This window comes from Camelina sativa, chromosome 17, assembly GCF_030686135.1.
Source record: "Camelina sativa cultivar CO46 ecotype springtype chromosome 17, ASM3068613v1".
Taxonomy (NCBI): Eukaryota; Viridiplantae; Streptophyta; class Magnoliopsida; order Brassicales; family Brassicaceae; genus Camelina; species Camelina sativa.
This window is the reverse complement of record NC_141896.1, coordinates 27,195,875-27,212,774: the sequence shown is the minus strand read 5'-3', so window position 1 is coordinate 27,212,774 and position 16,900 is coordinate 27,195,875. Positions and strand designations below refer to the sequence as shown.

The following is a 16,900-nucleotide window of genomic DNA, read 5'->3' as shown; positions in this document are numbered from 1 at the left end:
TGAGCTAATCTCTAGACATATATTTCTAAGACTAGTTTAATCCACTCTCATGGCAAGAAACAATCAAACCTATGCATCTCTAGACTTGTTCTCACAAAGTAAAGAATCTACACAAGCAGGCATTAAGCAATATGTCTCATACCAAACAAGACCTCTAATCTCTTAGCAAGCCTAATGGTAAGCTCTAGATCTAGCCTTATCTATGCTTCTTAAACATTGGTGTGATGCTAAGATGCTTGAAATCAGACCCTACCCTCTCAGTTATAGGATCAGCATTAGGAACATCTAGCCTAGAAGAGATTCTACCACAATCAAGCTTGACCAAAGCAAACAAACCTCAAACACAGCCCAGCCTAACCCATCCTCAAGATCCTAAGCTACTACTCACAAGAACACATGATGAACATCAAAGTCATAAACCCAGAAAAAACTAAAAACTTGCATCAAATAAAAGATAAAACAAAGATCTATAATATTGGAGAAAGAATTAAACTCGAATTCTCAATATTCTGAAAGTTATGAAACCAACAATATTGAAGAATCTAGTGTTTTCTCTCTTAAAAGAGTACAAGATCTAAGAAAAATAAAAGTGCAAAAGGAATAATTCCCAAAAGGGTAAAAACTAGGTTTCTAAGTATTCTAAAAAGCTGGACTCTTGGTGGCTGCTGGGTACAAGGTCTTTAAATAGAAAAAGTAGTGGAAGCCCTAAAAATGCTAAAAGACAAAATAGCTAGGCGGCTCGGCCAACTCAACCCGGTGCTCGGTCGAGTGACCGGTCGAGTTGGCTTCTCTCGTGCAGCTTTCACTCGGTCGAGTCCCTCTCTGCACACGGTCGAGTGTCTGGTCGAGTGAGGGGTCGAGTGAGACTCTAGACCTTGGTTCTTCAGCCTTAACTCTCTTGCTTTCCCTTCATGATTGCTTCACTTCTCCTCAGCATTGCTTCCATGCTCCTTAAGCTCCAAAATCACCTGATTATGCATGAAAAAATACAAATGCAATGCAACTAAACTCTAATGCATGATTAGTCCTAAAGCTATGCAATAATGGTCAAAATGGATAGCAAAAGATGCAAAAGATGTGAATATACTAAAGGAAAACAGGGTAAAATATATGAACATCACCTCCTTGAACACTCTACTAAATTCTGTCAAGGCTTTTTAGTGTGAATAGTTTACTCTCAGTTTAGACATGATGGCCTTTAGATTCTGAAATTTTTGGAGCTGCGCATAGCATTAATCTGGAAGAATGCAGGCTATGCAATGACAAGATGGATGACAGTTATTAGACTAGTTTCTCTTTACCCTTCTTTTGATTTCGCATTAATGTCATCTACGCTTTGTAATCTTTGAATTACACTTCGATTTCATATTGTTTAACTTTCTGCAGTATATATAAAATATGTAGTTTGGTTTTCAATAGCCTGGGCTTCTAACTCGTGGACTTCAATAAAAAAAACCTTTTGTGAAAAAAAACCAGACATTTATTTTTGATCTTTTCTTGCATTCATTAACCTTCGCACGGCTCTGTACACAATTAAACTAGAATCCTCAATCTTTTTTAAAAAAGACACGTCAACTATTTAACATTTGACTATGTAAAAATCGTATATGAAAAGCATGGATACATGATAATTTGTGTCAACGCGAAAATAATATATATATATATATATATATATATATATATATATATTTTTTGTTTTATATGAAAATGGAAAAAGGGAAAAAAGGCACCACGCTCTACGTTATCATTTTTTAGGCTCCACTACTCTTGGGTAAGATATTTTTAAGAAATGCTTGGCCTCACAAAAGGTCCTCATTTTTACATTTTTATGTGTATATATTAAAAGCGTTGTGTTAGTATTTCATTATTCATAGCATGAGAAAAGTCTTGGAAATGACGCAACAAAGTTCACTTCAGAAGGTTGATAGAGAAATAATAAAAAGAACAGATTTTTTTTTTAATAAAAAGAACAATTATTATTTCTTTTTGGGTCAAAAGAAAAGATATGAATCGCTTGTCAAAAAGAAAAAAAGAAAGATATGAATCAAACTCTCCTTTGGTTCTGTCTACAATTATATTTACCTTTTCGTTAGATACATTTATATATCCTACTACACGTTATTATAAGATAATTGCAAAGCTTCTTTGTGTATTTATATCATGACTTACATATATATACACCGAATTTTTACAGCAATTTTCCACGAACGAGCTCTGTCTACTATTTTCATGTCTAAACATGAAATGCAAACGTTGCGGATGAGATTTAATCCTTAGTCTCATTCATTGTGCCACGAAAATTAGTTTGATCCTTAATATCATTCAATGTGCCATCACAATTACTTTGATTTATGTAATTTATTTTTGGCAAACTTAATCTCGAGGAACTGTATATGTTTCTTGAAATCTAGAGCTGAAAATCATTATTGACGTAGTAAAATATGTGTTATCTGAATCCTTTTTCAAAAGCAGAAAGAAAAGAAAAATCTGTTATCCGCAAACCATAGTCCACCACCATTACCATACTATTAAGGCATTAACGACCCATTTCAATATTGGCTTATCCAATGTTTGTTAAAGCCCACCTCACTATCAAACGCTGTGAATGAGGACAGCCTATGTGCTGTGTTTGATCAAAGTTCCTATTGGGTTATAGGTATTTTTAAATATTCCAAAGCTTTGAGGGCTATAAACCGACGGCCAAAAAAGAAAAGAAAAAAGAGGGGCTAGGGCTAGTCCTGATACATAAAATCCGGTATCCGGGATCCGCTCCACTATCCGCTCCAATCCGCTTCAAGAAACCGAATATCTGGATGGCCGGATCCGGATTCGGATAGTAAAATTAAGAATCTGGGCGGATCAGGATGCGGATCCGGATAGTTAAAATTTTAAAACCGGATATCCAGATCCGATATATATATATATATATATATATTATATATTAGATGTTGGGCCTAGTTTATTTACTCAAATATCATATTGGACCTGTTATAAAAAATGTTCAAATACATGAAATGTGAAACAAAACTAGAGTCAATCTATTTGGATATTATTAGGGTTTCGTGAGACAGCCATTACCTCGCCGTCGCCGTTCTTTCATGTTTTTCTTTTTTCTTTTTTTCTTTCCTTTTGTCGTACCGACGCAAGCCGAAGAACAGTTGGTGAGACTCGATGACCGGCCGTTTCCACCGTCGTCATAAGCGCGTCCCCGCGACGCCGTTTTATGATTCTCTCTTTCTGTAGTTTCAGTTCCGTTAAGCTCACCTTTAACGGATCCGGATATCCACCGAATATCTAGATTTTTAACGGATCTCCGAAAACCGAATATCCGGCAATTCAAATCCGAAGGCGGATATCAAAACTATGTATCCCGCCGGATACGGATCGAATCTGGATACCTTCAATTTTGTCAGTTATCCGACTCCGTCTCAGGGCTAGCTAGGGCATCATTAAGAGTGAAAAGCTAAAAAAAGTTGTCTAAAACTAAAATAATCAATATTTTAATAGTTAAATAAAGTTAACCAATAGAAATGAAACATATGTAACCATAGTTTCTAATACATTTACAAAAAGTTTCTAAAACATCTAATCTAAGATACTTTTCTAACTCTCTCTCCTGATTTTTTTATATTTTTTTCTTTAAATGCTAACAAATTTTTATTAACATCTCCAATAAGTTAGAAAGCGTTTTGGGTTATAAGTTAGAAAACGTTTTTGCCCAACATATACTATATATATAATCTATACTATTAATTGGAAAGCAAGAATGCCATACAATGCCCCTACGACATAAAAAAGCAAAGAACAAAGAAAAAAAATATTTGATGGCAAAGAAGTAATCTTTTTTTTTTTTTTGCAACAATTTGTTTCATTAGGAAACTTAAGTTTGGGTCAGGCCTATTACAACATGTGCCAAAGCCTCTTTAGCCAGTGAATCGGCTGAGAGATTATTAGCACGAGGAACAAAGGAAACCGAACAGTTGGTAAAAAATTTTGATAGCTTAAGGATATCGTAATGAATCCCGTGAATCTCCTTTGGATGAAGATCTGAATTGAGTGTTGTGACCAGCTGAGCTGAATCAGTAGCAAAAGTGACGTTTGTGAAGCCAAGAGTTTGAGCATGGGAGATAGCTTGTAGCAGCGCTAGTGCTTCGTCCATCAGTGGGGATGAGACATTCTCCGCAGAGCCCGAATCTTGGAAGATCTCCGAACCTGAATGGTCAGAAAACACCCAGCCAAGACCCGCTTGTTTGTCCGGTCTCCAAGCTGCATCTGTAACACCCGCAAACCGGAATCCCGGTTTAGGGTGTGCATCGATCGATGCAGTTGGAGCATCGGTCGATACTGACTCAATTCTCTGCGTTTTGACTTAAGTCAAACGCTGAGTTTTGGGTGAAGGAAAAACCTTTAACGCGAGTTTTTGTCTCATTAGTGCGTTGTGGCCGTTTTTGAGAGAAACGAAAAGAGAGAAAAAGTTATTGAAAGTTCTTGGTGATTTATGGAGATTTGAGGCGTTTTTTGGTGAGATTTGTAGCTGGGATCGTTGTAGGAGCTTCCTAGAGGCTTGTTCTTGTTTGTTAGAGGTTCAGATTCTTCTGTGGCAAAGGTAAGTGCATGACCATGGCTTATCTAAGCTAGAGGACTCTTTAATCTGTTTGTTCTGTGATGTTAGACTTGTTAGATTGTTGCTATGGACGTTAGGAAGCTTTCTTGTGGCTTGGGATCGAGCTTTGGGGTTGTAGGAACGAAGATCCGGAGAGAAGCTTTGGGGAAAACACGGTGCTCGACGTTGCATCGATCGATGCATAACTTGCGTCGGTCGATGCAAGTGTAAGGACGGCGCGTAAAACTCTAGGGTTTTTTCGTTACGTCGAGCATGAGTCGGTCGATGCGGATTTTGTACCGGTCAATGCAAGTTACACTTGCATCGGTCGATGCAGCTTCTGTGTCAATCGATGCTTCCCCATTTGGCATCGGTCGATGCATGTTGGCGTCGGTCGATGCTGAGTCCTGGTTTGTTATTTGTCGTTTGTTGATTGTTGTGTGTTGGTTATTGATACTCTATTGTTTGTGTGTATAGCTCAGTAGATGGGAGGATTGCCTTACTAAGTGTTTTTAAAATACTCATGCATTGCAATATGTGTTTGTGGTGCAGGTAAAGGCAAAGTGTGATCATGGAATCAAGGCAATGAAGAGGAGGATGTTCTAGTGGTTCGCTTGGTTTTCTGGCTTCTGTTAGGTTGCTAGAGTTGAGTCCTAGAACATTGTTTAGGATTGCTGGTTATTTGATTTATGCTGTTTGGATCATTAGTTTGTGACTGGAATTAATACTGGATATTATTTTATTGGTTATTGGTTTATTGGATATTTATTAGTTGTTATTCCGCTGTTGATTGTGATTGTGGTTAGGTGGCTAGTAGGTATGGGACCACAAGTTGTAGTTTATTTATTATATTATTTTTATTATTTATTACTAAAAAAAAAGGTCGGTCGTTTCATTTTGGTATCAGAGCCCTTATGGTTCTAGGTTTGGGTTCACTAGGTTTCTGTTGTAGATGTTTGGGATTTGCATGCTTTGATTGATTATTTGAGTTAGTCAATTGTGTGTGGCATGGAGTCCTAGAACATCCTCTTCGAGCCGACTGTGTGATTCCACGGTGAGTTTATGTTTCTGTGTTTTAATAGAAATTGTTTGCTTAGCCTTCTGTTCATGGTAGTGCAAATGGTTAGAGGTGAGGCTGTGGCTGGTCGTGGTCGTGGACTCGGACGTGGTCGTGGACGCGGACGTGGTCGTGGTAGGGGCAGAGTCCCAGTGGTTAGTGAGACCGAGGACCAGACTGTGACAGCTGAGGGTGTTGGCGAGTCGCAGGGTGTTCCGGGGGATTCCGTGAGTATGGCAGGAGGGGCAATTTTGATGTTCCAGTGGCCGGTGATGCTAGGGTCCCGAGTGAGGGAGTCCCAGCGGGTGGAGTCCCTGGTACTGACGTTGCGGCTATGCTAGCAGAGGTGTTAGCGCGGTTACCACCAGTGGTACCGGCGCAGGCTCAGGTAGTGCCACCAGTGGTGGTGGAGGAGCAGCAGCCAGTGGCTGCGGATGTGGGAGTCCATTCTCGTTATCTCAACATGCTGCCAGAGATGGGCCGTATTCATACCGAGCAGTTTTCAGGAGGTGTAGATCCTACTACGGCGGATGCATGGATGGCGAGTGTGGAACGTAACTTCCATACTCTGAGATGCCCTGAGGAGTTTTGGGTGGACACAGGGGTCCATCATTTGGTTGGTGATGCTCAGATATGGTGGAGATCAGTGGCTGCTAGGAGGGTGCAGAGGGAGATGACTTGGGCTGACTTCGTCTTGGAGTTCTACCGCAAGTATTTTCCTAGAGAGGCATTCGACCGGCTGGAGGTGCAGTTCCTTCAGTTATCTCAGGGGACGCGGTCAGTGCGGGAGCTAGACTTGGAGTTCAGTCGACTTCTTTGTTATGGGGGTCGGGCTATGGAGCCTGAGGAGGCTCAGATCAGGAGGTTTTGGAGGGCTCTACGTGATGATTTGAGAGTTCACTGTAGAGGGCGGAGTTATGCTATGCGTGCAGAGCTAGTTGAGACTGCAGCAGAGATTGAGGAGGATATCCGGGCACAGTTAGTGGCGGTAGCTCCAGCAGTTCAGCCTAGTAAGGCTCAGCAGCAGGGTGGTTCTAGCAGGGGCGGTAGGCCTGCACAGGGAACCAAGAGGAGGTGGGATGCTACGCAGAAGTCGTGTGGTGCGAGTTGCTTTGGTTGTGGGAGCAAGGATCACAGGGTTGCTAGTTGTCCCAAGAGGAGTGCTCCGACGGCAGGGCCTCGGGTATGTTATCATTGTAGGGAGACAGGGCACATCAGGCCTTTTTGTCCCAAGTTGCAGCCGGCAGCAGTGGCAGCGTTGCAGCAGGTGCAGCCTAGAGGTCAGCATGTGGCACGGATTGAGCAGGCGCTACGGGTTTACACGACAGCAGAGTATGTTCAGATTGTATATGTTTCCTGTGATAAAGTGTTTGGTTCTCAACACATGAGGTTTGTGTAGGGACCTTGTTGGTGGGCGGGTTTAAGTCTCATGTTATGTTTGATTCTGGAGCTTCCCATAGCTTCATTACTCCAGAGTGTGCAGAGTGTGCGGGGATCAGCGGGGATCCTGGAGAGCGTGCAGGAGTTATCAGGGTTGCGGGAGGTGAGTTCCCGAGAGTGATTGGACGAGCTAGAGGAATTGATATTCAGATCACAGGGGAGTCGTGGCCAGCGGATTTGCTTATCAGTCCAGTGGAGCTATATGATGTTATTCTCGGGATGGATTGGTTGCATCGGCATAGGGTGCATTTGGATTGCCATCGGGGTAGAGTGGAGTTTGAGCGTTCAGGAGGGAAGTTGGTTTTTCAGGGTATTAGACCGACTTCGGGGAGTCTCGTGATCTCAGCCATTCAGGCTGGGAAGATGATTGAGAAGAGCTGTGAGGCTTATCTGGTTACTATATCTATGCCAGAGTCAGTGGGGAAGTCTACGGTTAGCGGCATTCCAGTAGTGGAGGAGTTAGAGGATGTGTTTCAGTCTTTGCAGGGATTACCACCATCTCGGTCGGATCCTTTTACCATTGAACTGGAACCGGAGACGATGCCGTTATCCAAGGCTCCTTACAGAATGGCTCTAGTAGAGATGGCAGAGCTGAAGAAGCAGCTAGAGGATTTATTGAGTAAGGGATTCATCCGTCCTAGTGTATCACTGTGGGGAGCGCCGGTGTTGTTTGTGAAGAAGAAGGATGGGAGTTTCAGGTTGTGCATTGATTATCGGGGTTTGAACCAGGTCACTGTGAAGAACAAGTACCCTTTTCCTAGGATCGATGAGTTGTTGGATCAGTTGAGGGGTGCTACTTGGTTCTCTAAGGTAGATCTGGCGTCGGGTTATCATCAGATACCGATAGATGAGGCAGATGTGAGGAAGACTGCTTTAAGGACTAGGTATAGGCATTATGAGTTTGTGGTGATGCCTTTCGGGTTGACTAACGCTCCAGCAGTGTTTATGAGATTGATGAACAGCGTATTTCAGGAGTTTCTAGATGTGTCTGTCATCACGACGATATCCTGGTTTATTCTAAGAGTCCTGAGGAGCATGCAGTGCATTTGAGGGCAGTTATGGAGAAGCTGCGGGAGCAGAAGTTGTTTGCCAAGTTGAGTAAGTGTAGTTTTTGGCAGCGTGAGATGGGCTTTCTGGGTCACATTGTTTCTGCAGAGGGGGTTTCTGTAGATTAAGGCTATCAGAGATTGGCCTAGACCGCAGAATGCCACAGAGATCAGGAGTTTTCTTGGGTTGGCAGGATACTACAGGAGATTTGTGCAGGGGTTTGCAAGCAGAGCATGTCCTATGACTAAGATGACAGGGAAGGATGTTCCTTTTGTTTGGTCAGAAGAGTGTGAGGAAGGCTTTGCAAGCCTAAGGAGATGTTGACTACTGCGCCAGTGTTGGCTTTGCCTGAGTAGGGAGAACCCTATGTGGTTTATACAGATGCATCTAGAGTTGGTTTGGGGTGTGTTCTGATGCAGCATGGGAAGGTGATTGCCTATGCTTCGTGGCAGTTGCGGGTGCATGAAGGCAGCTATCCTACTCATGATTTGGAGATGGGTGATGTAGTTTTTGTCCTGAAGATTTGGAGATCTTATCTTTATGGTGCAAAGGTACAGGTGTTTACAGATCATAAGAGCCTCAAGTATATATTCACTCAGCCTGAGCTGAACTTGAGACAGAGGCGGTGGATGGAGCTTGTGGCGGATTATGATTTGGAGATAGCCTATCATCCTGGTAAGGCTAATACGGTTGCAGATGCTTTGAGTCGGAAGAGGGTAGCTTCGGCTCAGGAGCAAGAGATGGAGTCTCTGGTAGGAGAGATCAGTGCTTTGAGCTTGCGTGCTGTTTCACAGGAACCATTAGGTTTGGAAGCAGTAGATAGGGCAGATCTTCTGAGTAGAGTGCGGTTGGCTCAGGAGAAGGATTTGGGGCTGGTGAATGCCTCCAAGGATGTGGATTCAGAGTATCAGGTCTCAGATAATGGTACTATCTTGGTGCACGGTTGGGTTTGTGTGCCCAAGGATGAGGAGTTGATACAGGAGATTCTGAGAGAGGCTCATGCGAGCAAGTTATCTATTCATCCAGGAGTGACTAAGATGTACCGTGATCTCAAGAGGTACTATCATTGGGTCGGAATGAAGAAGGATGTAGCTAGTTGGGTTTCGAGGTGTGATGTGTGTCTGCTAGTGAAGGCTGAGCATCAGGTTCCTGGCGGTTTACTAAAGAGTTTACCCATTCCTGAGTGGAAGTGGGATATGATCACCATGGATTTTGTGGTAAGATTGCGAGTGTCACGGACCTTTGATGCTATTTGGGTCATTGTGGACAGGTTGACTAAGTCAGCACATTTTCTGGCCATTAAGAAGACTGATGGAGTAGCGGTCTTGGCTAAGAAGTATGTGAGAGAGATAGTCAGATTGCATGGGGTGCCAGTGAGCATTGTGTCTGACAGAGATTCTAAGTTCACTTCGGTGTTCTGGAAGGCATTTCAGGCAGAGATGGGCACTAAGGTGCATATGAGTACAGCTTATCATCCCCAGACAGATGGACAGTCTGAGAGGACGATCGAGACGCTGGAGGATTTGTTGAGGATGTGTGTGTTGGATTGGGGTGGCCATTGGGCAGATCACCTGAACCTGGTAGAGTTTGCTTACAACAACAGTTATCAGGCGAGTATTAAGATGGCTCCTTATGAGGCTTTGTATGGGAGACCATGTCGTACACCATTATGCTGGACTCAGGTGGGGGAGAGGAGCATGTTTGGTGCTAGTTTTGTTCAGGAGACCTCAGAGAAGATTCGGGTTTTCAAGCTGAACATGAAGGAGGCTCAGGATAGACAGAGGAGTTATGTTGATAGGAGGAGGAGAGATCTTGAGTTTCAGGTAAGAGACAGAGTGTACCTCAAGATGGCCATGTTGCGGGGTCCGAACAGGTCATTGTCAGAGACTAAGTTGAGTCCGAGGTATATGGGTCCATTCAGAGTGATTGAGCGGGTTGGACATGTGGCATACAGACTGGAGTTACTCGAGGTTATGCGTGCATTCCATAAGGTTTTCCATGTGTCTATGTTGCGGAAGTGTCTCCGTGAGGGTGAGCAGGTGTTGGCTAAGATTCTTGAGGATCTTCAGCCTAACATGACATTGGAGGCGAGACCAGTGAGGGTTCTCGAGAGGAGGATCAAGGAACTACGGAAGAAGAAGATTCTTTTGATGAGAGTCTTGTGGGACTGTGATGGTGTTGAGGAGCAGACTTGGGAGCCTGAGGCAAAGATGAAGGCAAGGTTCAAGAAGTGGTATGAGAGGCAAGCCGCGACTTGAGCTTGTTTAGCCTGGTCCCATCTGTAATCCGTGGCTAGAGCGGGAATGGAGTATTCCAGCCCATCTCTCTTGCTACTCGGTCGCTTGGGGTGGTTGGTTGTGCGACTCAATAACAAGATGAGGTGGTGCTCGGGGTACGAAGTTTCCGTGAGACGGGGTTTTTGGAGGAAAGTTTCATGGAATAGGAGTTTCCAAAAGTGGAAAGTTTCCAAAAATGGAAAGTGCTAAATATGGAAAGTTTTACGGGAGTTAGAATTTGTCCATTTTAGCGGTGGAGAGCCTGGGAGGGGCTTGTGTGTGGCCTTAGTGGCGGACTTTCGAGTCAGTGTGCCCGTGTGTGGCGGTCTTTTCAGACATTGTGTGGCTTTTGTGGTGGGCTGTTTAGCCATGTGTGGCCTTTGTGGCGGGCTGTTTAGCCGTGTGTGGCGTTGTGTGGCGTTTCTTGGTGAGATCTGTAGCTGGGATCGTAGTAGGAGCTTCCTAGAGGCTTGTTCTTGTTTGTTAGAGGTTCAGATTCTTCTGTGGCAAAGGTAAGTGTATGACCATGGCTTATCTAAGCTAGAGGACTCTTTAATCTGTTTGTTGTGTGATGTTAGACTTGTTAGATCGTTGCTATGAACGTTAGGAAGCTTTCTTGTGGCTTGGGATCGAGTTTTGTGGTTGTAGGAACGAAGATCCGGCGAGAAGCTTCGGGGAAAACACGGTGCTCGATGTTTCGTCGATCGATGCATAATTTGCGTTGGTCGATGCAAGTACGAGGACAGCACGTAAAACTCTAGGGTTTTCGCGTTACGTCAAACATGCGTTGGTCGATGCGGATTGGGTACCGGTCGATGCAAGTTACACTTGCATTGGTCGATGCAGCTTCTGTGTCGATCGATGATGAGTCCTGGTTTGTTATTTGTCGTTTGTTGATTGTTGTGTATTGGTTATTGATACTCTATTGCTTGTGTGTATAGCCCAGTAGATGGGAGGATTGTCTTACTGAGTGTTTTTAAAATACTCATGCATTGCAATATGTGTTTGTGGTGCACGTAAAGGCAAAGTGTGATCGTGGAATCAAGGCAATGAAGAGGAGGATGTTCTAGTGGTTCGCTTGGTTTTCTGGCTTCTCTTAGGTTGCTAGAGTTGAGTCCTAGAACATTGTTTAGGATTGCTAGTTATTTGATTTATGCTGTTTGGATCATTAGTTTGTGACTGGAATTAATACTGGATATTATTTTATTGGTTATTGGTTTATTGGATATTTATTGGTTGTTATTCCGCTGTTGATTATGATTGTGGTTAGGTGGCTAGTGGGTATGGGACCACTAGTTGTAGTTTATTTATTATATTATTATTATTATTTATTATTAAAAAAAAAGGTCGGTCGTTTCAGCATCCGTGTTACATCTGATGGTGGACAGATCTGTCTGTATTGGGGTCGATGCTGCAGGGGGTGGGGCGTGGGGAAGTATAGTGAGGGATTGAGCCAAACTCCATTCTTTTGCTTTTGTTATTGCTTGAGTAACAGCCTCCTGTGGTTAGATATGGCGGTCTTGGAATACCCTTTGGTTTCTCGCTGACCATAAGGATCAGAAGATCCATGGGGCTAATGGGACATCAGCCAATCCGACTGGTGGGAGGCATAGTAGATTTTTGGTGGCTTCGAATCCAGTTCTAAAGTCTTGGACTTGGGACGAGAGGACAGGGAGTTGGATTGGTAGGCTTTACCAGACCTGAATAGCAAATGGGTAATTAAAGAATAGGTGCAAGATGGTTTCCTCCGATTCACACGAGCTGCAGACAGCCTTACTGATGATATTTCGACGTCGAAGATTCTCTCCCACTGGTAAGGCATTTTGGAGTGCCTTCCAGAGGAAGAGTTTAGTTTTTGGGGAGGGGGGGCACTTCAGGTTCCAGTTTTGTCTTCCAGTTAAAATCATCAACAGATTGGTCTCCCGTAAGAGTATCTTCTTCATCGTTTAGAGCTTCATAGTACCCAGATCTAGTAGAGTAAACCCCCGAGGCTGTGGGTAGCCATGCCCAAGAATCCGGGCCTCCCTTCTTGCTAGGATGTAAGGTTAGAATCTCCTTCTCATAACTTGGTAAAATATCTCTTATCTTTTCTTTGTCCCACACATTCTGAGCTGTTTGCATTAGGTGTGCCACTTTATATAGATGGGCAAATTATGTGGCTGGACCCGTAGGCATGAGAGGTTTCTCGGTTGAGAGCCATGGTTCTCCCCAGATTGGGGTAGTTTCTCCATTACCGATCAACTTACCAAGATGAGGCTTGAGAAAATCTCTGCCTATGCAGATGCTTCTCCATCCATGCGATGCCGAGTTTGGAGCTTTGCAGTGTAGGAAGTGTGAACTTGGACAATATTTCCCCAAGAGTACTTTTCCTAACAGGCAGTTTGGTTTGGTAAGGATTCTCCAACTGACTTTCGCTAATAGGGGATCATTAAATTTCTGAATATCCCTAAAATCTAGACCCCCTTTGCTTACAGCTCGTGTCATTTTCTTCCATGACACTCAGCACATCTTTTTATTCTCTGTGTTGGTACGCCACCAGAATCTTGTCAATGCAGATTGGATACGCTTGCATAGAGACACTGGGATTTTGAAACACATCATTGTGTACGTTGGCATTGCTGTGAGTACGGATTTAAGCAGGGTTAGTTTCCCTGCTGAGGAGAAGAATCTGGATGACCAGTTACGGGCTCATTGATTGATTTTATCAAGAATACTGGTAAACATATCCTTCTTTTTGCGACCAAACAACTCCGGTAATCCCAAATATTTTTCTTTTCCTCCCTTGCTAAATATTTTCAGTTCTTGTTTGACTGTGTCCTTTATCGCCTGTGGGGTTTTTGATGAGAAGGTTATTGCCGACTTTTGCAGGTTAATCTTTTGCCCGGATGAGGTCTCGTATTTCTGGAGAATCTTCATCAATTCTTGGCAACTTGATGGGTCAGACTTGCAGAATAACATCGTGGCATCAGCAAACAGTAAGTGGTTCACTCTAGGGCTGTTCAAGGAGACTCTCATTCCTTCAAGTTTTCCTGAATCCTGGGCTTTATTGCAGAGGCCTGAGAGTAGCGCACTGCAAAGGATGAAGATATAGGGGGATAGCGGGTCCCCTTGATGGATTCCTCTTTCCGGTGTTACTAAACCCTTAGCAGGTCCATTGAGAAGGTATGAATAAGAGACAATAACGATACACTGCATCATCCATTGTACCCATCGGGTGTGAAAACCTATTTTCTTCAGCACTGCTTCAATAAACTACCATTCTAAGCGATCATAAGCCTTGCTCATGTCTGTTTTCACTGCCATTAGGTAGTGTAGAGTTTCATGTGTGATCAAAACATTGTCACTTATAGCTCTTTTGGGGACAAAGGCAGATTGGTTTTCCGAGATGATGTTCTGCAGGACTGGTTGAAGTTGCTTGGACAGGATCTTGGCAATGATTTTATAGTACACAGAACATAAGGCAATGGGTCTGTACTCTGAAACCTTCTTTGGACTTGTAATCTTTGGGATCAGTCTCACATGAGTATGATTGATCTTTGATTGTAGGGTCCCAGAGGTGAAGAAGTTCTGGATCTGTGTAGTGATATCCTCTACAATGGAATTCCAATTTGATTGAAAGAAACTTGCAGAAAAACCATCTGGTCCAGGAGCCTTATCAGCATGGATCGAAAAGCAGGCTTTTTTAATTTCCAGAGGGGTTGGAAGCTTGATGAGGGATTCATTGACTTCAGAGGATATACATGGGGAGATCGCTTCATCGACGATCTCTGTACTAGAGCTCCCCTAGGAGGTGAAGAGGGTCTGGTAATATTTGATATCTCTCTTTCAATTTTTGCATGACCTTCCTCTTCTTCAATGACAGAAATATTATTGATTGCTTTCCTTCTTCTGGTAGAAGCATGGAAAAACCACGTATTCCTATCCCCCAAGGCGAGCCAAAGTTGGCGGCTTCTTTGCTTCCAAAACTCCTCCTCAGCTTGGTAAGCCGCCAAAAGTTCTTTATTAATTAGAGATATTTGATCATTGTCTATTGCATCACTGACCATACTGTCCTCTTGTCGCTGTCTGAGCTCTTCAATTTTCTGTTGGCTATTAGAGTCTTTCTCTCTATTCCATTTTATGATAACCCGACGACAAAGGTTGATTCTCTCATCTGTGGTCGTGGCGGTTGAGTGTTTCCAGGCCGTCTGGATTAGCTTTTTAACTTCTGCATTGTCTCCTAATTTGTGGTCATATCGAAATAGACCAGCTTGTTTCTTTTTTTCAGAGTTAAAGGAGATAATGATTGGTCTGTGGTCAGAGCCTTCAAAGCATAGGTATTCACTACGACCAGAGGGTTAGGCCTCCGCCCAGGCACTATTGGCCATGGCTCTATCAAGACGACAGCAAACCAAAATGTGAGTGCCTCTGTCCCCGCCAAGAGAGAAAATTCCCAGAGTAGTTAAGTTCATATAGATCACATTCAGACATAAAGGTTCTAAGGTCAACAAATGATCCTTCTGATCTTACCGGTCCTCCTCTTTTTCAGAGTTATTAATGATATCATTGAAATCTCCTGTTAGGATCCATGGACCCTCTCTTGTTTCTGCAAAAGCACAGAGTTCTTCCCAATTTTGGATTCGTTTTGTTCTGTCCGGCTCGCCATAGAGAAAGGTAGCAAAGAAAGACCTTCCTTTGGCACTTATCTTGGCGTTAATGAAATTCTGGCTAGAGTTAATGATTTCTACCTCTGTTCCTTGTTTCCAGAAAAGCGCAAGTCCCCCAGCTCCCGGAGAAAGTGGTGGGATAATCATATCTGAAGGATAATCTAGCCAATCTAACTTTTGGAGCACTTGTTCTGAACTATTCTTTGTCTCCATGAGGAATAAGAAGTCAGGAGATATTTTCCGGTGAATATCCCTGAGTCGACGAACTGTTATGGGATTCCCCAACCCACAACAGTTCCAGCTCACTATCTTTAAGGAAGAGGAGCTGGTGGATTCTGAATACCCACTCCTTTCTTCCTTGTGGATATTAGATTGATAGGTGGGGGTGCAGTTGAAGACTCTGACCTACTAGCGGGTGAAGGGGGCTCAGATACATGAGCGGGTGAAGGGTTTGACTTTGAAGTTCTACCTCTACTAGAGTTCCCTTTCTCGGTAACAAAGGTACCTTTTCCTGAACTAACTTTTCTTGGGGACCCTTTAGTGAGGTTTCGCCTTTGGGTTTTAGCGCCTGGAAGTAATACATTAACCTTGGTTCCTGTTTTGTGAATTGGGGGGCGCCCTCTGGCTCTTTTACTGCTCAAACCCGGCGTTTGCTCTAATCTGGGGAGGATATCAGGTGAGGGGCGGTTTATAGTCTTTGTTATGTCCATCATCTGTGATTCATTACCAACAAGGGCAGGTGGTTGTCTAGAGGTAGAGGCAAGGATTTTGGAAGCTGTTTCTTCCATTAAGTTTCTTGATTCTCCTTGGATTACTCTTAGTTTGCGAGCTGCACTTTCAGTTGCATCCGCGTATGAAGTGTACTGGACTGTTACTTCCATCAATTCTTCCATAACTTGTTCCTTGGAGGTTACCACCAGAGGTGGAGGATCTTGGGAGGGCACTCTCATTGGTGGGGACTTTTCCCCTGTGGTGGTTAGGGTTCTCCTAGTCTCCCGGGTTGGGGCCCGCGGGGGTGGGGGTTAAAATCTCCTTGATCGCGTTCTAGAGGTGGCCGGCGGGCTCTAGAAGAGGCAGATGAATCATCCCGGGGTTGAGTCGAGGAGTGGGATCTTTCTCTCCACCGCATGTTTCTTGTGAGAGATTTTGATGGGGATTTGTCTCTTGGACGGTAAACAGATGCTCGACCCTTATGGGGGTGGTACCGCGATGGTTCACGGAGCCGAGAGGAATTTGCTCTAGTAGCTTGGTGGTGACTGCGACTTAAATCTTAAGCCCTACTGTAGGAGTCAAATTCCAAACGCTCATAAGGTCTCTTTTGTGGGATTGAGCTTCTCTGCGAGTTGATGCTTCTTATAGGGCTATGGGGATGTTCTTGCGGGGGTAAGAAATTTTTTTCTGGGGTATAGTAGTTCCTCACCGTACCTTGGGAGTTAAGATTTGAGTTAGGTTTGGTAGGGTGTGCACTTTGGGTTTGTTCTTCTGATTCCAGTAAGCCTGGGCAGTTTTTCTTCTCATGGGTGATTATGAGGCAGTGTTGACAGTGGTTCTTCAGATTTTTATAATCCAGAAAGACAAAGGTTTCAGATCCTGTGGAGAACTCTACAATCGTCTCTTTGGTGATAGGTTGGAGTCCCTCGATAAGCACACGCACCTTCGCAGAGTCTGAGGAGATATCAAGTTCCATAACTTCTCCAATCTCTTCACCTATTGTTTGGAGCATAGTCGGTTGCCAGAAATGCTTTGGGAGACCTTGGACTTCTACCCAAAAAGGGATTTGCGAGGGGAAAGAGTCAGAGATTGTTGGTTCCCATCGTTGGAGAATGACCAT

The 16,900-nt window shown here is 43.7% G+C and overlaps 1 protein-coding gene across 1 annotated transcript; it reads right to left on the bottom strand.

Annotated features, from left to right (window-relative positions):
• Positions 1 to 16,339: 16,339 nt before the first annotated feature.
• On the bottom strand, positions 16,340 to 16,900 carry LOC147924345 (uncharacterized). Its single transcript, XM_087496730.1, has one exon. The coding sequence runs from the start codon at positions 16,898 to 16,900 to the stop codon at positions 16,340 to 16,342; it is 561 nt and encodes a 186-aa protein (XP_087352856.1).

What these genes read in the sequence shown, in the direction of transcription:
- LOC147924345 (XM_087496730.1), bottom strand. Translation starts at nt 16,900, where the DNA reads ATGGTCATTCTCCAACGATGGGAACCAACAATCTCTGACTCTTTCCCC.